General features: G+C 32.6%; 1 protein-coding gene across 1 annotated transcript in view; it reads right to left on the minus strand.

Moving 5' to 3' along the window:
* LOC106084016 (homeobox protein goosecoid) overlaps positions 1-24109 on the minus strand; it is a 47725-nt gene that overhangs the window by 18299 nt on the left and 5317 nt on the right. The window contains exon 2 of the mRNA XM_013247409.2: positions 17498-17859. Coding sequence (XP_013102863.1) covers positions 17498-17859 — 362 coding nt within the window. The remainder of the gene's footprint in view (positions 1-17497; positions 17860-24109) is intronic.

The raw sequence follows: 24109 nt of genomic DNA on the forward strand, positions 1-24109 counted from the left end.
CGAATGGGTCCATAAGCTGATATGGTTTCAATAACATGGCAATTATCATTTATTATCCTTTATTTGCATACAAAGAGATGCCGGGGAAAGAACATGATAAATGCGATCCACGATGGAGGATAAGACTCGATCTGGACGAACTTAGCACGTTTTTACTTGTTATTTTTATTTGAAATATTCGTTAAAATGGGTTTTTTATCGGGTATCAATAAAGTGTTCTTTAAACGAGATTCCTACTGTCCCCATCTATATTAATATATTTTTTTAATTATTTTTTTTTTTTTTTAAATTTGCGCTAAAATGGGTTCATATCTGTTAAAAATGAACTTACATTTAAATATGCCAACAAGTTTTCATAAGACAAAAACATGTTCTTCTGTTCACGAGAGAAGTTCCTCACCTCCTCTACTTCCTTCTATATGAGAAAATCGCTGTTAATATGTTCTCTGTTAAGGTGGATTGAATAAACACAAAAGGCAAATAGCTACAAAAAAAACTCTCTTCCCATTCTAAGGCATTCACCTCAAAAGGCTAACTCTACGACATTTGAGGGCATCAAGGCATTCGGGGCGGTTCCATTGTTTTGGCTATTAATGTAACAATAACAATGACTTGTAGTCTTAAAAAAGACGCACACAAAGACACACACACACACACACACACACACACACACATGGCCTAATACAGTAGTTGGCCCTTAACCATTAAAACACTTAAGTTATCCTTTAAGCCTTAAGAACAAACTCCAGCTTTTGTTGTTGCTACAAGACCAAAAAGGGCTATCCAAAGAAGCCTCCAAGATAATCAAACAACAACGCCTCTGTTGTTCATACTCCAGAAAAAAGGGAGTTTGACAATGAAGTTGTCAGTTGAGTTGAGGGTTAAAGTAAAAGAAAAATGCACATTCATGTGTTTTTATTTGGATCGTTTAATAGAAGGATTTATAATGAAACTATTAGCACATGTTTAAGGCTTAAATGGATACGCCGCCAAAGCGAGCATTTGAAATGTCATCTTTGCCTCTTTATCAGAAAATTAGAAGGTTTTATAGAAAAAAGAACCATAGAGATTTTTTTTACTTAGAACAAAAAAAAAAAAACACTTAAGAAAAAAACATCAAAAAGCAAGGCGCCTTTCATGACAATTCAGGGTGGTCCTTGGGCAAAAACTGACTGAATTTTTCTAGTAAATAGCGTCTTTTATTGTTTTTCCTTCAGAGCGCAAAGTTGATCCCAGGAAACATAAATACCCTGGAATATTTCAGCAACTCCTGCTTGTTATTGTTGTCTTTTTTCACTTCTTTTAGATGGTTGTTGTTGTTGTTGCGTTAATACTTTTGTTTATATTGTGTAAATTAAATCAAAATTAAATGGCAATGATGTGGAATCAGCAGATTTTATATGTAATCAAAACATGTGTAGCACCACCACCGCCACCATGGCCACCCCGTGGCTCCCTGCTGTAGCTCTGGCCACCCAAGCATTTGTGGTCTAAGTATATTTTCATTTCGATGATTGTGTTAAGTGCTGCAGGGCGTTAAAAGCTTTCAACAAACAGCCAGTCAGTCATCCAGCCAGGCGGCTAGCCAACCAACCAACCATGCCGAAAAGGACCTTTTTTGGTGTTTTCGAAAAAAATTCGTCGTCGTTTTCAAAACACTTCTCAAGAGCTGCTGCAATTGATGAAAATTAATAATCAACCCCTGTTGGAGTTCAACACTCACTTGTAACCAACACCACTTTCTTTTGCCAGGACCTTGACAAGTGCCAAGGACTAAGGTAGTTAGACTGCTGGGCCTATGGTTATATGGTTAAATAAACAAGAAATTCTGCTGTTTCCTTTAACATGGATTTTTTCCCTGTTTAATATTGGCTGCTCGCCAGGGTAGACGGCTGTGCTTATTGATAGTTGTTCTGGAGGGTGTTAGAGGCATTTAAAACAACACAATTTGTATAATTGTAAAAACTCTAGGGAATTGATCCACTCTAAAACTGCTGCTAATGTTTTTATTAAATTTATAAGTAGACTAATGGTTAAAAGTGGTTGTAGGTGTAAGAAAAGGAAGGAAAAATGGAAGTCTGAGAGGATAGAAAAAGAAAAGTAAGTAAAAGCGTGCTAAGTTCGCCCGAGCCGAATCGTATATATCCTCAACCAAGGGGTCGCATTTATCAAGTTCTCTATTCGGTAACTCTTTGTAGACAAGATAGTGGATAAGAATTGAGAGTCATAGAAGAAATCATCAGCCAAATCAGAACTGCGTCCTCTATAGGCTCAAGAAGTTTATATGGGAACTATATGAGATTTTGTACCAATTGAGACCATACTTGGCATGTATGTTGGAGGTTATGCAAATGCAAATTTTGCCCATGAATATTCCACTGAGGAACAGGGGCAAACTTCTCACATATTCAATGAGTGCAGTCCGATTCGAGTTTAGGTTTAATGATAGGGGCCTCCATTTTATAGCCGAGTCCGAACGGCGTGCCGCAGTGCGATACTAGTGCTAGTACCTCACAAAGCATTAGGAGGGGAAACCACCGCTGAAAATTTTTTCTGCTGGTCTCGCCATGATTCGAGCCTAGGCGTTCAGCGTCATAGGCGGACATGCTAACGTCTGCGCTACGGTGGCCTCCGAGGCCTTGGAGGTTATAGGTGAAGTTATTGCGCAAAATTTCAGCCAAATGGTATAAGAATTGTGCCCTTTAGGGACTCGCGCAGTAAAATCGGGCGATCGGTTTATATGCGGGCTATATCAGGTTATGGAACGGTTCAGATCATATATGGCGTATGTTGAAGGTTCTATGAGAAATCTTTGTACAAAAGCTACGCCAAATTGGATGAGAATTGCGCCATCATTGATAAATAATAATAAATAGCATAAAAACAAGTAAAAGTGTGCTAATTTCGGCCGGATCGAATTTTGGCAATTTACCACCATGAATTCTGCTAAAAAATTATGCAAAATAAATTTAGTTGAAGGCCGTAATTTTATTGTACATACCAAACTTCTGTCAAACCAGCAAAAATTAAAGCTTCTAGGAACCGAACAAGGATGCTCGAGAGATCCGTTTACATGGGAGCAATATCAGGTTATAGACTGATTTCAGAAATTTCAGCCAAATCTGATAAAAATTGCGGCTTGTAAGGATTTAAGAAGTCAATTTGGGAGATCGTTTTATATGGCTGCTATATCAGGTTATGAACTTGTCATAGTTATTGGAAGCCAAAGCAAAACACCTCATGCAAAAGTTCAAACAAATCGGATATGAATTTCGCCCTTTTGAGGCTGAAGAAGTCAAGATCCGAGATCGGTTTATATGGCAGTTATATCAAAACATGGACCAATATGACCGATAGAGACTATCGAGATGGGTAGAGGATCAATACCAAAAGCCGGCGAAGGGTTTTTCACTATAAGAGATGAGACAACTCTCGAAAAATTCTAAATTTTTTCGTTCGCATTTCGAGACTGCCCTGCAAGACACCGAAATTCAGACCCATATCCCTAAACGAGATCATTCTTCAAACTATTCTGCGGAAGACATACCGAGAAAAGAAGCCTTAAGGAATTGTGCACCTTGTACACTTGTTTGTTAAAAATTAGAGTGTTGACCAATTTTGATTACGTTTCAAATTTTCAAATTCAATTTTGAAAAAAAATTATAATTTTGATCAAAATTTACAGTTTTTAACCAAATTACCAATTTTTGCAAAATTATAAATTTTTCACAAATGTTTTAACTTATTTTTGTCAAAAATTAAAAATTTTGTCAACATTGAAATTTTTTTTTTAATTTTAATTTAAAATTTTGTCGAAAATTTCAAATTTTATTCGATAGGTTAGGTTAGTCTGAAATTTGGATTTTTTTTTTAAATTTTATATTTTTTCAAAGTTGAAAATTTTGTTTAAATTTGGAAACTTTGTTTAAATTTGGAAATTTGGTTTAAATTTGGAAATTTTGTTTAAATTTGGAAATTTTGTTTAAATTTTGTTAAAATTTGGAAATTTTGTTTAAATTTGATCAAAATTAGAAAAATTAAAATTTTGTCGAAAATTTCAAATTTTGTTAGATTAGGTTAGGTTAGTCTGAAAGTGGTAATTTTGTTCAAAATTTTATTTTTTCAAAGTTGAAAATTTCGTTCAAAATTGGAAATTTTCTTTAAATTTGGATATTTTGTTCAAAATTGAAAAATTTTTTTAAAATTTAAAATTTTGTTAAGAATTGAAAATTTTGTTAAAAATTAAAAATTTTGTTAAAAATTAAAAATTTTGTTAAAAATTGAAAATTTTGTTAAAAATTGAAAATTTGTTTAAAATTCAAAGTTTGGTTAAAATGGAAAATTTTGTACAAACTTAAAATTTTGTTAAAAATTTACGATTTGATTAAAATTGAAAATTTGGTTTAAATTGAAAATTTGGTTTAAATTGAAAATTTTATTAAAAATTGAAAACTATATTAAAAGTTGGAAATTTTGTTTAAAATTGAAAATTTTTTTAAAAATTGAAAATTTAGTTAAAAATTTAATATTTTGTTAAACATTTAAAATTTTGTTAAAAATTGGAAATTTTGTTTAAAATTGGAAATTTTGTTTAAAATTGGAAATTTTGTTTTAAATTGAAAATTTTGTATAAAATTTAACACCACACCACCTCACCCATTCCGTGATTGTCTGGATCTCCGCCTGAAGGACCGTATTATGGTTAGGCAATCAAAAACAGATCTCAGTCCCAGGGTTCTCAATGCAGACCCGAAGGCCCACTCGATTCTCTAGCATTGATCCGGCTGTGTAGCATGAACTTCCAAATGGCAATACCAGAGTTCAGTTAGTCCATAACTGTGCCGCTGGCAGCAGTGCCTCGTAGTGTCGTTTCAGGCAGCCGATCGGAAACCTATTCCCATCCTTCCAGGTTTTCTATCGGCGCTTTGATTATACCGCCATGGTATGACTTGCTCCTATCCTTTAACCATTCTACTAAACACCTTAAGTCGCATAGCTTAAGTGGCTGCCTCACAGTTAATCTGTATGTCAGATATTTTGAATAGTCTCCAGTGCCCTTGTGGGCGTGATCCTCATCGCTCCGCCTATGCCTATGTTCTCTAAACCTGTTGTATAATCCTTACGTTGCATTTTTTCTCCATCCATCCCAGCGAACTACTGAGCTGTAAGTTAGTATTGGTCTGATTATGCTGCTGTGGAGGCCAGTGTTCTGTAGAGCTGGAAAAAATATCGATATTGGCAACATTCGATATTTCCTACAATAAATATGGATAGTATCGATACTTTCGTTTATTTCCTATCACCTATATTTTAAACGAAAATGGGAAGTTACAATCAGGATATCGGTTTATATAGAAGAAATATCAATGTATGGACCGATTATAACCAAATTTAATAATGCCAGTTGGAAATCAGAAATCAAAACACAATATTTAAGCCTAATCGGATGAAAATTGCGACCTCTTCAGACTGCAGAAGTAAAAACGGAAGATTGAATATGGAAGCTATATCAGGTTATGGTTATGGACGATACTCGAAATACTCAACAAGAAGGACGATTGAAAAATGTATGATTTGGATACTTTCACGATCGTATCGCTTATTTTTTTTGTTAAATTTTACAAATAGTATTACTTTGCGAATAGTATCGAGAGGAAAATTAACAATCGAAATTCAGCCAAAAACCAAAATATCGATAGTGCCATTGATATTTTGCCAGCTCTAGTGTACTCACCGCGGATTCAGGTCCCATTTCGAACCTACAGCCCATCTAGGTAGTGCCCAACATTGTAAGCAAGTACTAACCAGGTGCATTTAATTTTGTACTAAATTTAGTACCAATATTGTTTCTTACTATGAACTTGACCTCTTGATCAAATTATCCCCAGATTGTTTGAATTTGAATAATTTTATCTTGTTCCTTTTATTTCTACCGTGTTTCAAAATGGTACCAAATTTAGTACTAAAAAAGTGCATAAAATTATAACTCACAAAAAAGTTACGATCTTATTGGACTTTGTTAAGTCGTAATACAAATACATAATGCCTTTGGTAGATAGGTGTGCATCACATTTTGGTACCAAATTTTGTACCAAAATGAAAATAAAATTGATTTCCGACAGAAGAGGAATTTGAAAAAATGCCATGTCATAAAATTTGAAGACACTATTGTTATTAAACAGATAAATTTATTATGGTACCAAATTTGGTACCAATTTTGTTGCCTTCAATGTAATGGAACGCTAGATCAAACTATTGTCTGTTTGTTTAAATTTTAATAATTTCATTTTAACCAAAGTTTCCGAAATGGTACAAAATTAAGTACTAAAATTGTGCTAAAATTATAACTAAAAAAATAAAAAAATTTAAATATGTACAAAAAGAGTAGCATATTTGAAATATATTACAATTTTTTTATTCCTTTAATATTGCACAAAGTTTTGAAAATGGTACCAAATTTAGTACCAACAACATATTATTTAAATTAGAAATACATGAAATTTGGAAAACCATACAATTTGTAAAAATGTAACATAAAATTGTAAGACATTATTTTTAATTACCAGTAAATTTAATTTGGTACCAAATTTAGTACCAATTTAGTTTGTTTCTATGCAATTGTCCTGAAGATCAAAATTGTGCCCTACTTGTTAAAATTTTAATAACTTTATCTGTGTAATTCATACCAATTTTAACAATGGTAACAAATTTAGTACCTAAACTTACATAAAATTATGAATATAAAAGAGGAACAAATTTGTTCCGAAAAAAACTTAACTTATAAGAATTTCATAAGCTAATAATCGGAGCTGTGAACTGTGTACATACTGTCCTTCATAGCAAAGTAAACTTGATTTGGTACTAAATTTAGTACCATGTTATTCTTAAAACTACTCTGGATTAATTTGTTCCCTTTTTATATTAAACTTTTAATTCATTTTTTAAGTTTAAAATTAAAATATGTTTTAAATTCTTTAAATTGTACTAAATTTAGTACTATAAAAAATTAAAAAAATTTTAAAAAGCTTCATCATGTGCATATAATTGCCACGATAACCAAAGTTGCCATATCCGCCAATCTCATGAATTTGTTGCTTTACATTTTTTGGGCAATGTTCATATATGTATGTACTTTTGCATGTGTCTGTGTGGAACATGCTGTTTATTCCCTAACAAAATCCTCTTTAGGTAAGACCCTGCGTTTTTTTGTTTTCGTTTCATTCTTGATTACCTTGATAGTTGGCTGGATGAAAGGATGTATGTATGCAAAATTTTTCCACCATACAGACAGAGCTCAGGTTTGGCTTTAGAAGACCAGAGCGGTCGTGCAGGTCGTGTTGGGATTCGTTTGTTATAGGCTTCAGCATAACATGCCGTTAATTAAAAATCAACCGCTTGCGGGTTGTTTGTTTTATGGATTTCATGCCGCCACCGATATACGACACGATAACGGCCATAGTCACTTGTGAATACTTTGAAAAACGTAAAACGCATGAAAAAGCAAATATGCATCAGCGTTTTATAAGCTTTAACCAATCTTGATGCGCGTTATCACAACGCCGTCGCCATCATAACCACCTTCAGCAACAAAGAGGGCCAAACGATGTTTAAAATTCTGGAGTAATTTTTCCGAAATGGTAAACAACAATCAAAAGTTCATGTGGAAGGCTAGGCTGAAGTTGAGGGTGGTTTAGGTGGCTTAAGAGCGTAGTGTAGTGGTGTAAGAAATTCTTTTTTCTTTTTTTTTTTGCAGTTTGGTTGAAAAACCTTTAGAAAAACATATGTATGCATGTACGACCCAACACATTGGGGACTTACATTCATAAGTATCCATATAGCCCACCGTTACAAACAGTCATCCATATATGCAAAAAATCAGCTTGAGCGATTCACTTTGAGATTTTTTACTTAAAAAATTATGAAAGCCAAAAAAACGACTCTTCATTGACGCTACAATTGAAAAAGTTGTCATGGCTTTTTGCTGTTACAAAATCATGAGTGCAGGTTTTTTTAAGGTTTCTTTAAAAGGAAATAGGTTACACATAACCATTATGGGTAATGATTATTCAAAGCTGGCTTTTGTTGAAAGCGTAAAAAAAATTGTAAATTCCTTTTTGTATATAGAAAAATGTTGACCTTCACAAAAATCAAGCGATTAAAATAAAAAAAACATTAAATATTTAAGCACTCTTGCTCAAAACAAAAATATAGAGAAAATGTTTTAAATGAAAGTCCTATTCCTCAACAACTTTTTAATGACAGGCAAACAACTTGCATTGTAAGTCGATCTAGCCATGTCCGTCCGACCGTCTTTAGAAATCACTATTGCTTTTGAATGTATAAAGCTATACGCTTGATATTTGGCTCATATATGCTGATCCTCAGATTTGTCTGCTTTAACCCACAAATGTATTGAAATTTGGTATGAGTAGTGCATTAATTTGCTCTAACATCCATTCCAAATTAACGTTAATAACAACTGTATCTATATTACTGGGACGCCGTAAAGCATGCAACAGATTTAATCCACCTCTTAATTTTCTCTTTTATGCAGAAACAATGTTGAAAAAGAGATTATAATAAAAAACAAAAATATATTAAACACTCCAGCACAGAAATCAATAGAAACAATTTTCATAAAAATCCTGTTGCTCAAACAATTTTTAATTATAGGCAAATAACTGGACGGACGGACAAGTCCACCTACCCATGTCCGTCCGTCCATCTAACAAAATGACTCCCGAAAAACTAAAACTTTCCGCTTGAATTTTGTCCATATATGCTGATCCTCTGATGGTTTGAGTATTGCACTAATGTGCTCTAACATCCACTCCAAAATAACGTTAATAAGAACTCTATTCATATAACTGGTCTTATTTACCATTTCAAGCCTAAAAGCATGCAGCACATTCATCTCTTACATGACTATTCTTTGCTTCTCATAAAATCAGTCTATCAAAGGCCATGAAAGGCGCATTTATTATGTGAATTCTTTGAAATTATAAATAGCGAGTGATATTAAGACTAACAGAATCAAGGAGAATAGAATACAACATACTGCTACAACAACACAATACTACCCCCATCGGCACTGAATGTGGTGGAGATTGGATCCAATTTAGATGCTGCTGCCATATAGACCGATCTACCGATTTAGGGGTTTTAAAGCTAGGTTAGGTTATGTTCGGTTGAAAAAAGGATGCAGCTATTAATCCGCACATGCCACTATGGACATACACCTAAGACAGTAATCGGCTTGTTGTGCGCTCTAAATACAAAAAAGTAACCTCTAAAAATAAAATCTAAGGAATTTCGTGTTACGAAATCCTTAATTGTTTTCCATGCCACTCCCCTAAGTTGGTTCATGTGTGGTATAGTGACCCGCATGCCCTATACATACTGTTCCGCATGCCCTACACATGCTAACACCAATTTTACATAAATGAGCTCGTAGTCCTTATGATAGCAAATGCTATACTGATCTCCTTTTTACTTCGCATAAAAGTCGCATTTATTAACCAATTTCGTTGAAATTTAAAACAATGAGTGAAACAATTTTTTTCCAACATGCGCACTGAATGTGGTCCAGATCGGACTAACTGTCTTATAGACCGATCATCCGGCTGAGCGCCTTAAGCCCATAGGAGCCTCATACATTACCCGATTTCACTGAAATGAGATGATCCACATCTGACTGTATGTAGATATATGTAGCTGTTATATGAGCCAATTCGGTGATTTAGGGCCTTAAGCCCATGAAAGCCTCTTTTATTAGCCGATTTCGCTGAAAATTGAAATACTTAATTGTATAAAGACTTTGGTTTCTACCTCGTATTTTCAAAAAATTTTACTTTTTTATCTAATAGCACGTTTACATTGAAATTTTGATGATCTGGATTTAACTAAATCCAAAAACAAATCCTGTCCGTTTACACTGCGTTTTAAGGGGATTTAAGTGACATACACAAGCGTACTTGTGTATGTGTATACATGAATCTGCATATCACACACTACCATACACAAATCTTAAAAACAGTTGCATATTTTGGTACTTTTATCGATTATTCAGCCATGAAATCGGGTTTATTTGAGATTTAAAAATAAATATGGGTTGCCCAAAAAGTAATTGCGGATTTTTCATATAGTCGGCGTTGACAAATTTTTTCACAGCTTGTGACTCTGTTATTGCATTCTTTCTTCTGTCAGTTATCAGCTGCTACTTTTAGCTTGCTTTAGAAAAAAAGTGTAAAAAAAGTATATTTGATTAAAGTTTATTCTAAGTTTTATTAAAAATGCATTTACTTTCTTTTAAAAAATCCGCAATTACTTTTTGGGCAACCCAATAGTACCTTACAAATGTCGCCAGCATCAGGAGAGGAAAACCATGGCTGAAATATTTTTCATGTTCTCGCCAGGACTCAAACCCATTCGTTCAGCATCATATGTGGACATGCTAACATATGCGCTACGGTGGCCTGTAATACAGGTACTATACAAAAACTTTCGGGCTCGTCATAAAATTGCCTTTTAGGATATCTTTGTTTTAATTCACCATTTGACGCCTAAAAGCAGGCAACACTTTTGAATCATGTTTAATACATCTACCATGCCAAAACTTCCTGGCTGGCTACTAAAACGGCTATTAAGGATACCCTTGGTCTTATTCACCATTTGGCGCCTAAAAGCAGGCAACACTTTTGATACATCTCTATCACATGTACCTTACCAAAACTTCCTGGCTTGTCACAATTTCAAAAAGAAAAAAAAAAAAACACATTTATTATTACTCTATTTTAACGTGCGATGGTGGTTCTAAATCAACAAATCCATTTGCATGTGATATAGTCCATGACGTTGGCCTTGCAAATGCCTTTGAGGCTTTGGCAAAAAAAAAAACACCAACCATTGGTTATTAAGCTGTACAAAATTATGGGATTAGAAATTTATAAAGGTGGATCCAAACTCTCGCTGGGCAGTAACTAATACAGAAACAAACAAAAAGTACATATAATATATGTGTGTGAGTGTGTGTAAAATTTAGCGTTTATTAACTAAATGTTGATTAAAATTTAATTTTTTATTAGCTATGCCAACACATAGGCATACTCACACACGCACACAGTCAGTCAGGGCCAACAGCAAAGAGCAGTTTTTAGCCATAATAGCTAAAAATATTGACCCATTATGGATGTGTGGTGTTGATTATCACGCTTTTTTGTTTTCTTCTTTCGTTGCTGATTTTTTTTTTTGGTTATTCGAATTATGAAAATAGTTGAAGCGATAAATGATATTAAAATTAAAATTTTCCACTGCTGATGTTTTTGGTTTTTGTTTAAATTTCTTTTATGGTCGCTTGACTAACTAGGAATAAGTTTTTATTGCTTCATAATTAAATATGCGCGAAAATATTTATACAATTAAGACCCAAAATCCGCGTTATATTGGTTATAAATTAGCAAATACACACACACACATACAAAATAATATGTGCTAGTGTTTGTATGTATATAAATTTTATATATTATACAAATAATATTATGTGGTTATTTATCTTTGTATATGTTTTCATTGTAAGCCTTGTTAATGTATGTGTCAGTGTTTTCTCTATGCTGTGTAATATGACCACACATTTTGGCTTAAGCCTATGGTAGTGTGGGCTTAACGTTTTTGTTTTGTTAATTTTTATTTAATTACTTTCCGTGTTTATGTATTTAGTCACATAAATATTACAAAACAGATTTATGAATTTTTTATCATTTACAAGTAAAAACGTCACAACTATAATTCGTTGAAAAATTAAAAAAAAAATTTGATCGTAATCAGCAAAGGTATAAAGCATGGAGTCAAACAGGGTAGATATTTACAGGGGCGCTATATCCATAATGGGCCTAGGTATGGTTGGTTTTAGGTAGCAGTCTGCCATCTGACTTACTGAGACGTTTTACTCTAAGGAAGATGCCTTCTAGTTTCTACCGTTAAACCATCCAAATGGCTTAAAAAGGCCCAACAACTTGCGAATGTTCACATTCGCCTATCTAAATCGTATTTGTTTCGATAGTTGAAGAGCATAGACAAGCCCCATCTACTTAATTTTAATCGGATACAAATTGAGGCTTCTAGAGGTCAAGAAGGCAATATATAAGATTTGGTTTGTGTGAAAGCTAACTCTACTTGTGGGCCTAATACCTAATTTTTTACAAATCGGGTAGAAAATTTGAATTCTAGGGACTATAGAGGTCACAATGGAAAATCAATTTATACGCGGGCTAATTTTTGATGGTTATTGACGATCACAAATGTGCCCATTGGACATTTCCAACGAACTACATCATCACCGACGGACGGACATTTCCAATGAACTACTTTATATTCAACGGACGGACAGACATGAATAGAAAGGAGAACTTATTATGTCATTTTAGTGCTATCAATCGATATTTGAAAGTGTTACAAACAATTGACAAGTCTGCTTAGGGTCATCCATATCACATTCGTTCGTCCTTATATGACTGAACTGGCAAGCCATCGGCATCTGCTGTATTTAATTCTTTTGTCGGGATACTTAAAAATTGAGAAGTGCAGTTTCTCCCTAAAGAGGTGTCGAACTGCGGCACGTCGTTCGGATTCGGGTTAAAAAACGGAGGCTCCTTATCATTGAGCTTTAACTTTTCACATATCAATAAGTGCTGTCCGATACAAGCTTAAGCTCAATTACAAGCGACCTCCTTATTATAGTTCCTTATCGAGTTCAAACAGCGTACCGCAGTGCGTCTCTTCTTTGGGGAGAAGACTTTACATGGCTTATTTGCAGGTCACCGATGCGCAGAGGATAACATGTCCGCCTATGACGCTGAACGCCTGGGTTCGAATCCTGGCGAGACCATCTGAAAAAATTGTCAACAGTGGTTTTCCCCTCCTAATGCTGGCAACATTTGTGAGGTTGTATGCCATGTAAAACCTCTCTCCAAAGAGGTGTCGCACTGCGGCACGCCGTTCGGACTCGGCTATAAAAAGGAGGTCCCTTATCATTGAGCTTAAACTTGAATCGGAATGTACTCATTGATATGTGAGAAGTTTGCCCCTGTTCCTAAGTGGAATGTTCATGGGCAAAATTTGCAATTTGCTATTTGCATGGGATAGTACGTTACAAATACAGCCAGAAATAGGAGAGGAAAACCACCGATGAAATTGTTTTTGTGATGTTCTCACTAGGATTCCAACCCAGGCGAGCAGCGTCATAGGCGGACATGCTATCATCTGCGCTGCGGTGACCTCCTTATATTATCCCCCTTTGATTTGTTTGATTTGATGTGTTTGGCTGTTGTCAAACCAATGAAGCTTTGCCGATTTTTAAATTTCCCTTTTTCACAGAAAATTTTTCAAAATTTTTTTTCTATAAAAAATTTTCATATTGTGATTTTCTACAGAAAGAATTTAAAAATTTCCTCTTCAAACGAGATTTTGCAAAATATCAAAAATATGAAAATTTATAACAAAAAAACCCTTTTTCAAATTTCATAATTTCCTTTTCTATAGGAAATTTTTCAAAACTTCCTTTTCTATAGGAAATTTTTCAAAACTTCCTTTTCTATAGGAAATTTTTCAACTTTTCCTTTTCTATAGAAATGTTTTAAAAATTTCCTTTCCTTTAGGAAATCTTTCAAAATATCATTCTTTATAAGAACTTTTTCAAAATTTCCTTTTTAGTAGGAAATTTGTCAAAATTTGCTTTCTAAAAGGTAATTTGTCAAAATTTCCTTTCTAAATGGAAATTTCTCTAGATGTCCTCTTCTATTGGAAATTTTTCAAAATTTCCTTTTCTGTGGAAAAGTCTTCACCATTTAATTTTCTTTAGGAAATTTTTCAAAATTTCCTCTTCTATATCAAATTTTTCAAGTTTTTCTTTTCTATAGAAATTTTTCAAAAATTTTCTTACCTTTAGGAAATCTTTCAAAATATCCTTCTTTATATTATAAGAACTTTTCAAAATTTCCTTTTTAATAGGAAATTCGTCAAAATTTTTTTCTAAACGGAAATTTCTCTAGATATCCTCCTCTATTGGAAATTTTTCAAAATTTCCCTTTCTGTGGAAAATTTTTCAACATTTTATTTTCTATAGGAAATTTTTCAAAAATTCCATTTTCCACGGAAAAATTTTGGAAATTTCCTCTTCTTTTCTATTGAAATATCCTCCTATGTTGGAATTTTTTCAAAATGTCGTTTCCTTTGGAAAATTTTTAAAAGAAAAATTTTCAAAATTTGCTTTTCTATAAGAAATTTTTCAAAATTTCCTTTTCTGTAGGAAATTTTTCAAAATTTAGGTACTATAGAAAATAATTAAAAATGTCCTTTTCTTTATGAAAGTTTTTAAAATCTCCTTTTCTAGAGAAAATTTTTAAAATTTCCCTTTTTTTAAGAAATTTTTAAAATTTCCTTTTCTATAAAAAATTTTCCAGATCGTCTTTTCACCATTTTTTATGTAAATTATTTTATAACTCCCTTTTTTTATGGGAAATTTTCTATTCAATTGGAATTTTCCAAAATTTTCTTTTATATGGTAAATTTTTCAAAATTTCCTTTTCTATAAGAAATTTTTCAAAATTTCCTTTTCTATAGCAAAATTTCCTTTTCTATAGCAAAATTTCCTTTTCTATAGAATTTTGTTAAAATTTCCTTTTTTGTAGCAATTTTTTCAAAATTTGCTTTTCTGTAGGAAATTTTCAAAATTTCCCTTTCTATAGGAAATTTTTCAAAATTTCTTTATCTTTAGGGAAAATTTTCAAAATATCTTTTTCTTTAGGAAATTTTACGAAATTTCCTTTTCTACTGGAAATTTTTCAATATTTTCAAAATATCCTTTTCTAAAGGAATTTTTTAAAATTTCCTTTTCCAAAGGAAAGTTTGAAATTTCCGTATCTGTCCAAATTTCTTTTTCCTTAGGAAATTTTTCCAAACTTCTGGATTTTTTTTCAAAATTTCCTTTTCTTGTCAAAATTTCCTTTTCTCTAGGAAATTTTTCCATGTTTACTTATCTATAGGATTTTTTCCATAATTTCCTTTTATTAGGGAAATTTTTCAAGCTTTCTTTTTAGGGGAAATTCTTCAAAATTTCCTTTTCGATTGGAAAATTTTTTAAATTTCATTTTCTTTAGGAAATGTTTCAAAATTTCAATGGGAAATTTTCCAAAAAATGTCCTTTTCTATAGGAAATTTTTAAAAATTTCCGTATCTGTAGGAATTTTTTTCCAAATTTCCTTTTCTTTAGGAAATTTTTCAACATTTCCGTATCTATAGGATTTTTTGTTTCAAAATTTCCTTTTCTTTAGGAATTTTTGTCAAAATTGTCTCTTCTTTAGGAAATTTTTCCATGTTTCCTTATCTAAAGGATTTTTTTTTCAAAAATTCCTTTTATTATGGAATTGTTTCAGATTATACTTTTTTATGCGAAATTTTTCAAAATTTCCATTTATTTAGGAAAATTTTCAAAATTTCCTTATCTATAGGAATTTTTTTCAACATTTTCAAAATTTCGTTTTTTATATTTATTTAACATTTCGTTTATTTAACATTTCGTTTTTTATAGGAAATTTTTTAAAATATCCTTTTTAAGGAAAATTTTTCAAAATTTCCTTTTCTTTCGGAAATGTTTTAAAATAACTTTTTCTATAGGAAATTTTTCAAAATTTTAGTTTTTATAGGTAAATTTTTTTCTATAGTAAAAAAAAAGTTTAAAAAAAATCCGTTTCATTGAAAATGTTTTTTGCAACAAATTTTTACTTGTACCCAAGTATGGTAAGCCAAGAAAGTGGCTTTGCCCTACTCTTCGAAAATCTTAAACACCATCAATGTCACACACACACCAATTTTTTTGTAACTTTGTAGATAATAGAAAATTACTTACACTTCATGTCTAAGAATACCCATGGGCAAAAATATCAAACACCAGCATTTTCCCCATAAGGGAGGAAATGAATTAAATACCTTTTGCAAAACTCCAACCATATGACCCAAAGACTATTGCCTTTCGCCATGGCTATTGTAGACTAATTTTGCCATAACCATTTAAAACTGTAGGTTGCCTAGCATTGTGTATGGCTGTTAATAAGCCTAATTACTAAGTAAATGTCCGTAAAATATGTTTTGGTATGGAATTTAGCTTAAAGCCTAAATAAAGTATCTTAAGTACCTAGTTGAGGCTAATGACAATAATAATAAACAGCCAGGCACTCTCTCTCTCCATCAGTCTCGTTCCCAAATGATTGCTTTGAAGTGGCCTAAGGATAACCGGAAGTGAAGGTGGCTAAACAAATCCTAAATATTTCATTACATTTAAATTGTGTGAATGTTGAGTGTGACATTTGACATTTGTGCGTGTAATCGAAACCAACCCTTCCAACTCAATTACAGGCTGTGGGTAAGAGAGGGAGAGAGAGTCATAGTGCTAGAGTTCACGACATATGCTAAGAATCTCTTAATTTGGCATCTGGTTGACAATAAATCCTTACAAATTTCCAACACCATAAGTGCCAAAGCCTAGAGTGTGGAGAGGCCAGAAGCTTGAGTAGTAAGTGTGGGGGAGGGGTAGGTTGGATATTTAATTACCAATAAATGTTAACAAATTGATTTGTCAATCCTGGGCCTTGGTGTTTATTTGCCTTGTGTTGACAAAACCAAAGCAAACCAAAATATTTCCGTAAGTAAATCTAATGGATTTCTCTCCCCTCACTCTCCCTTGTGATGAGTAAGATGCTTTTAAAGGCTTTTGTGTTTTTTTTTTTTTTTTTTGGTTACATCAATGAGCCCTAAGTGTATTTAAATACTTTTGGGTAACGCTTTTTTGGATTCCCTTGGCTTACCATCAGCAACTCAGCATGGTTTTCCAGCAACACTTTAGGGCGACGAGAGCGTTGTTGATGATGATGGTGGTGGTTGGTATGCGGTCGGTAGTGAGCAAATGGTTTAAGCCCACCCTGGAGGGCAAATGATTCCCAGGCAACTGGGGCGTAAAGCAAATACCACCAAGCAAAGAAGAACAGCATTGAAAGGTCTCTAGAGCGGCGTCATTTGTTTACTTTAGCAATAAAATGTAATGATATCTCTATACAAACGATGGTCGGAGTTGGTCAGGTCACTATCATACAAAAAAACTCAGGCCATGCAATGTTTTCTATTCTCTCAATAGATCCCAAAGTAAAACAAATTAACATCCAAAACATGATTATCTCTAGCATAGCGCTAGACTTTGCCTGCATCCTGAAGGCCAGCCGTCAAAAATTCCCGTTCTCAGGAAGCCTTAGCAAAACTAAATAAATAAGTTTGCGGTCTCACATGACTCTGCGCGTAGTTGCTTGTAACTGCATTCAATTGGTTTCGCAGTTTTTTTTTTCCATCAAAAATTAAATCACAGTTGAGCAACCAGTTTGATTAGGAAAATTTCAACCCTCTTTTTTTGGTATGTTTTGCTTTACAAGTTAACTATCATCAATTTCAAACTTACCTCCACCCTTTCTTCTTTCAAATCCACCTTTAAGGCCAATTGTTCCCTCAGCACTACATCGGGATAGTGGGTTTTTTCGAAAGTCGCCTCCAATTGTTCCAATTGTTCTTCGGTGAAAATTGTACGATGACGACGCTTTCTCTTAGGTGGTGGTCCATGACCCAAATGACCCGCCAAATGATGGTGATGGTGATGACCATGTGGTCCCCCATGGGGGCCATGGTGTAAATGATGTGCCGCCGAATGATGATTATGGCCCAGACCCGTACTGTGGCCCGTAACATGAGCCTGCATTTGAGCCGCTGCTACATGGGCAACTGCAGCCGCATGCATGTAGTTGGGATAGAAATTGGGGTAGGCAACTGAAATGATAGGGGAAAAATATGTGGAATTAATATAAACTATTCAAAAAATGGTAATTTTAGGATAACGAGATTTTAGTAAGGATTAAAGTTTTCCTTAATAAACTTTGAAAAATTTTGAAAATGTCCCAATCGAAAAGAGAATTTTTCAGAATATCCTCCAAAAAAAAAAAAAATAAAATTTTTAATTTTCCTATAGAAAGGGAAATTTTAAGTAAAATGGTATTTTTGGAAAAATTTTTTCAGAAAGGGAGATTCTGTATATTTCCTACAGAAAGAGAAATTTTAAAAATTCCCTGTATAATAGAATGTTTAAAAATTTCCTGTATAATATAATGTTTAAAAATTTCCTATATAGTGGGAAATTATAAAATTTTTTTATAGAAAAGGAATTTTTGGAAACTTTGTTTGAAAAAGGAAAATTTAAAAATTTCAAATAGAAAGGGAAGTTTTAAAAATTTCATATGCCGAGAAAATTTTAAAATTTTCCTTAAAAGAAGAAAATTTGAAATTTTCCTATAAAAGGGAAAATTTTAAAAAATTCCTAAAAAATTAAAATTTCAAAATTTCCCAACAGAGGAAACTTTGTAAATTTCCTCCGTAAAGGGGAAATTCGAAAACATCCCATGGAAATGGAAATTTTTAAAACTTTTTTTAAAATGGAAAATTTTTGAATTTTTATAAGAAACATATTTCAAAATTCACATGGGGAAATTTTAAAAATTTTTTACTCTAGGGAAAATTTTAAAAATATCCTTTTAAGGGGAATTTTTAAAATTTCCAATAGAAAGAGAAATTAAATATTTAAAATAAAAGGGAAATTTCCTTTGGGAAGAAAAATTTTAAAAATTTCCTAGAGAGAGCGAAAGAAAGGAAAAGAAGGAACAAAAGGAAAAAAATTAAAACAAAATTTCCGATAAAAGGGAAATTTTGGGAATTGACTTTGGAAAGGGATGTTTTAAAGATTGTACAGAATGAAAGATTTTTAAAATAATTCTCAAAGGGAGGAATTTTCTTGTAGCAAAGAAAATTTTAAAAAATTCACTTAAAAATAAAAAATTTAAATTTTCAATAGGAAAGCGAAATTTTGAATGTTTCTTATAGAAAGGGGAATTGTGCAAATTTACCAAGAAAATGGAAATTTTGGCAATTTACGGTATTTTTTTAAAGGGGAAAGGGATATTGTACAAATTTTATATAGAATGAAAGATTTTTAAAAAATTTCTCAAAGGGAGGTAAATATAGAATATTTCCTGTAGCAAAGAAAATTTTAGAAAAATTCCCGTAAAAATGAAAAATTAAACTTTCTGTAGGAAAGGGAAATTGTGAATGTTTCTTATATAAAGGGAAATTGCGGAAATTTACAAAAAAAATGGAATTTTGATAATTTACGGCATATTTAAAAGGGAAAAGGGATACTTTAAAAATTTTATAAAGTATTAAAGATTTTTAAACAAGTTCCCAGAAAATTAAGAAAATTTTAAAAATTTCCCGTAAAAATAAAAAAATTTTAAATTTTCAATAGGAAAGGGAAATTTTGAATGTTCCGTATAGAAAGGGAAATTCTGAAAATTTACCAAAAAACGGCAAATATTGAAAATTTACCAAAAAAATTAAAATTAACGGGATGTTTTAAAATTGTATATAGAAAGGAAGATTTTTAACAATTTTGAAAATTTCCCTTAAAAATGAAAAATAAAATTTTCCCATAGGGAGAGAAAATTTTGAATGATTCTTATAGAAAGGGAAATTGTGAAAATTTACCAAAAAAGGAAAATTTTGAAAATTTAGCAAAAAAAAAGGAAAATTTGAATATTTACGATAAAGGGGAAATTTTGTAAATTTACCCCAAAAATGAGATATTGAATATTTACAAAAAAAGGGAAATTTTGAAAATTTTCTACTGGATGAAAAATTTTCCAAAAAAAAGTAAATATTGAAAATTTTCAACACAAAGAAAAATTTTTATTCCATGGAAAATTTTGAAAATTTTTTATAGAAATTTTGCCAATTTCAAACAAATAGCAAAATTTTGAAAATTTGCTACAGAGAGGAAAATTTAAATATTTCCCATAAGAAGGAGAATTTAAAATGATTTGGGAAATATTTCTAATAATTGGGAAATTTCAAAAAGAAATTTCGAAAAATTTCTATAGAAAGGGGCATTTTTGAAATATTTCTATAAATCGGGAAATTTTCCTACAAAAATGATTATTTTGAAATTTTAAACATTTCCCATAGGAAGGGAAATTTTAAACATTTCCCATAGGAAGAAACATTTTAAATGATTTGGGAAATATTTCTATTAATCGGGAAATTTCAAAAGGAAATTTCGAAAATTTTCTATAGAAAGGGGGATTTTTGAAATATTTCTATAAATCGGCCAATTTTCCTAAAAAATGATAATTTTGAAAATTTTCAAACTAATTTAGGAAGGGGAAATTTGAAAATTTCGTATTAAGAAGGAAACTTTGAAAATTTCCTTAGAAGGGGGAGTTTTGAAAACTTCGTATAAAAAAGAAAATTTCCTATAGAAAGGGGGATTTTTGAAAAATTCTTATAAAAAATGAATTTTAAAAAATTTGCTATAGAAACGGAAACTTTGAAAAATTTCTTTGGAAAAGAAAATTTTCCTATAGAAAGGGATTTATGGAAAATTTCCTGCAGAAAGGGATTTTTTGAAAAATTTTCAATAGAAAGGACATTTTAAAATTAAATTTTTCTTTGGAAAAAAAAAATTTATAAACCTTCTGTAGAAAGGGAAATATGGTAAATTTACTGAAGAAAGCGATATTTTGAAAAATTTTCAATAGAAAGGCCCATTTTGAAAATTTTGTAAAAAGGAAATTTTGAAACTTTCCGAACAAAGAAACATTTTGAAAATTTCGCAAAAAGGGAAATTTTAAAGGCAAAATTTTTAAAATTTCTTGTAGGAAGATAAATTTTGAAAATCTACTATAGAAAGGGGAATTTTAAAAATTTCCTATAGGAAGGAAATTTTGGAAATTTCTAAGTTATACAATCGGATATTGTCCGGCTACAGATCGTAGGGTTCTCTGTTTTTATTTCGAATAGAAAAACAAAAACCCCTATTTTTAAATGAAAGGAGGCCAGCGTGGCGCAGAATTAGCATGTGTGCCTATGACGCCGATCACGTGGGTTCAAATCTCAACATCAAAAAAACTGTCTGCTGTGGTTATTCCCTTGCTTATGCTGGCTTCATTTGTGAGGTATTCTGCCATGTTAAAACTTCTCCGACAAGTGGTGTCGCCAGCGGCTGCAAGTTATTTCTTTTATCCTTTTTTTAGCCTAAGAAAAGATACAGGGAAAATAACTCGACAAATGCGATCCATGGTGGAGGGTATATAAGATTCGGCCCAGCCGAACTTTACACGCTTTTACTTGTTTTATTTTATAATTTTTATTTCTAAAAAAAAAGAGTTGTGGTATTAAACAAAATTTTTCCTCTTAACTTTTCTCCTCTCAAAATTCTCTAGCATTTCCAAACATCTACCACTTTAAACGCAACGTCACAATCCATAAATCCTTGGTAAGATTAGAACAAAATTCTTGCATACCCTGCAGTTACTTACCAACGAACTCTCTGTTGGATACTATTATGATGTTTATGATTTTATTTCAAGCAACATATTTCATGTTTCATGGTTGAATTAAGATGCATTATGCTTAAAACCGAAGCTTTTTATGCGGTTAATCAACAACCCTCCTCTCAACAACAAATGCAGCAAAAAACACCACCCCATATAGCAGAGTGGAAGCACTGGCAAATATTTTTCACCTGAGTGGCATAAGAATACGGTTATAAAACTTATAACCCACCTAATTCGAACACCCACCCACCCATTTGGGGGTTTAAAAGAGAAAGGGGACTAATAGCAAAAAAAAAAAAAACCAGAGTAATGACAGCCACAAGAAAGCAATACAAAAAAAAAGAGAAATATCAAAGTATATGGAAAATATTTCTAAACATTCTAATAAGATGCTTCACAGCCTCAGCTACAACATGGAAATCTTTATGCCGTTGGCAAATTCTGCAGCGGTATGCTGGAAATGCTGTGACTGCTGCCTCGGTTTGTTGCCTGTCGTTTGGTAGGAATCAAATCAAATCATCTTTTCCGGTTTATTGCTTATTGCTGGCGCAACATTTACTAATCGCTTCAGCGAACTGCTGAAATGCTTTGCATCACCTAATAGCTACAGATTTAAGCCGTTTTTTCTTATCTATTTTTTTTTTTGCTCTTCTATTATTAAGATGTTTGAGAAATTCTCCTTCAAGGCGTTTTTTATGCATGAAATCAGAAGCTTGCTTTTTCTCATCTTCTTGTTTAAAAAAGCAGGCAAAAGGATTTTCAGATTATGTGGAGCCTTGATGTTGTAAGTAAATGTCAAGAGAATTATTGAATTTCTGAGAAACCAAAAAAAGAAGTAAAAGCATAGACAAAGCATTTTAAAAGCTTTAACAGATGGCCTAGCACAGATTTGCTTGTTTTCTTTCATACAAAATGAAAGTAACATTAACATATTATAAAATCAGCTTATAATAGGTAGGCTGAAATCTAAAAGATATATGAAACATTTACCACATAGTAATTTCCCATCTATCTTTCATATTATTTGCCTACCAAAGAGGAGAGTGCCGAGCTTAGGACCATAAGAATTTATCGCTAAAAGGAAGGTTTTTATTGATAACAGAAATTAAATTGGCGCAAAGACACCGGCAGATCGATCATAGACAACACACCAATAGTGCACGTTGCTGGTCTCACAGATAAAAATAATTTTGAAAAACAACAACTTTGGTCAAAAAAAAACTACGAAAATTGTTAATTTTCCTGCAACAATTTATTTTGAATCTCAACCCAAAGTACATATTTGTTGTTAAAATGCACTCTTTGCAAGCCAATATATTAAACAACAACAATATATTCATAAGCAGCCAACGCATGTGCTTTGCTTCGGGTGGTGGTGTTTTTGTTTTCTTTGATCGACTCGCGTTGCTTTGTCACGTTCGTTTTACTGCTGCTCTCGGGTTTTCCTCTGTCACTCTCTAATATTACCCTTAAAAACAAATTTTAATAATTTTGGTGCCGCAGAGTATTGAATTCATGATCTCATGTTTGGTAGTCTTGCACGCATCCTCTAGGCTACCGACATCATCTTCTTTATGATGAAATAGAAAATTTTTTTCTGAAAACGAAAATTATATTTTTTTATGCCGAATTTTCTAAAATATTTTTAATGAGAAAAAAATAATATTTTTGTTTTTGGCTAACAGGGGGACTCGCCCTTTTGATTTGCAAGTCATGAATGGCATGGGAGTTTTGTGCTCTACATGGTAGTACGCTTATCTTTACAACTACCTCAAAATCCGCATCGTTTGGTTGCAGGGCCTTAACGGAGTAAGGGGAAATGAAAGAGCAGACGATTTGGCGGTGAAGGCCAAAGGACTGCTGGCAATAAACTAGGTTAATCCGAAGCCTTTCGGGTCGATGCAGTCCGAGTTATGGAAGTGGGTGACTAATGCGCATGCAACATTGTGGAGCAGTGAAACGGTCGGTAGGACGGCGAAAATCCTATGGGGGATCCAGATCCTGAGAAGACGAGGCTATTACTGAAGGAAGTAAGAAGGAGGTCAGTATAGCCATTGCCGGTATCGGTACGGCAAGTAATAGCATGTGTAGGGCATGTGGGAAAGATGATGAGACGTTAGAGCCTTACCTTTGCCATTGACCGGCTTCGGCGTCGAACAGATACCGGCACTTAGGTGGGGGACACAATACCAGACATGAACCAACTTAGGGGAGTGGTATTTAAAACAATTAAGGATTTTGTAAGTAGCACCGAACTCCTAAGTTACAATTTTCTTTTTAGAGGTTACTTTATCGTGAAATGAGTCCTGACGTTATTTTGTTGCAGATCAACATATCTTTTTATGTAAAAAGTGCCAAATTCGGCCGGACCGAATCTTATATACCCTCCATCATGGATCTGATTTATCAAGTTCTTTGCCCGGCATCTCATTACAGATAAAACAAATTCTTTGCCCGGCATTTCTTTATAGGCAAACAGAGGATAATGATAAGAATTGAGTCCTATATGGGATCAAAAAGTGAAATCAGGAAATGGTTTTATATGGCAGCCATATCCGGTTATGAACCGATTTGAACCGTACCTGGCATAGGTACTGAAAGTCATAACAAAACACCTCATACAGAATTTTAGCCAAATC

This window comes from Stomoxys calcitrans, chromosome 3, assembly GCF_963082655.1.
Source record: "Stomoxys calcitrans chromosome 3, idStoCalc2.1, whole genome shotgun sequence".
In the NCBI taxonomy this organism is placed as follows: domain Eukaryota; kingdom Metazoa; phylum Arthropoda; class Insecta; order Diptera; family Muscidae; genus Stomoxys; species Stomoxys calcitrans.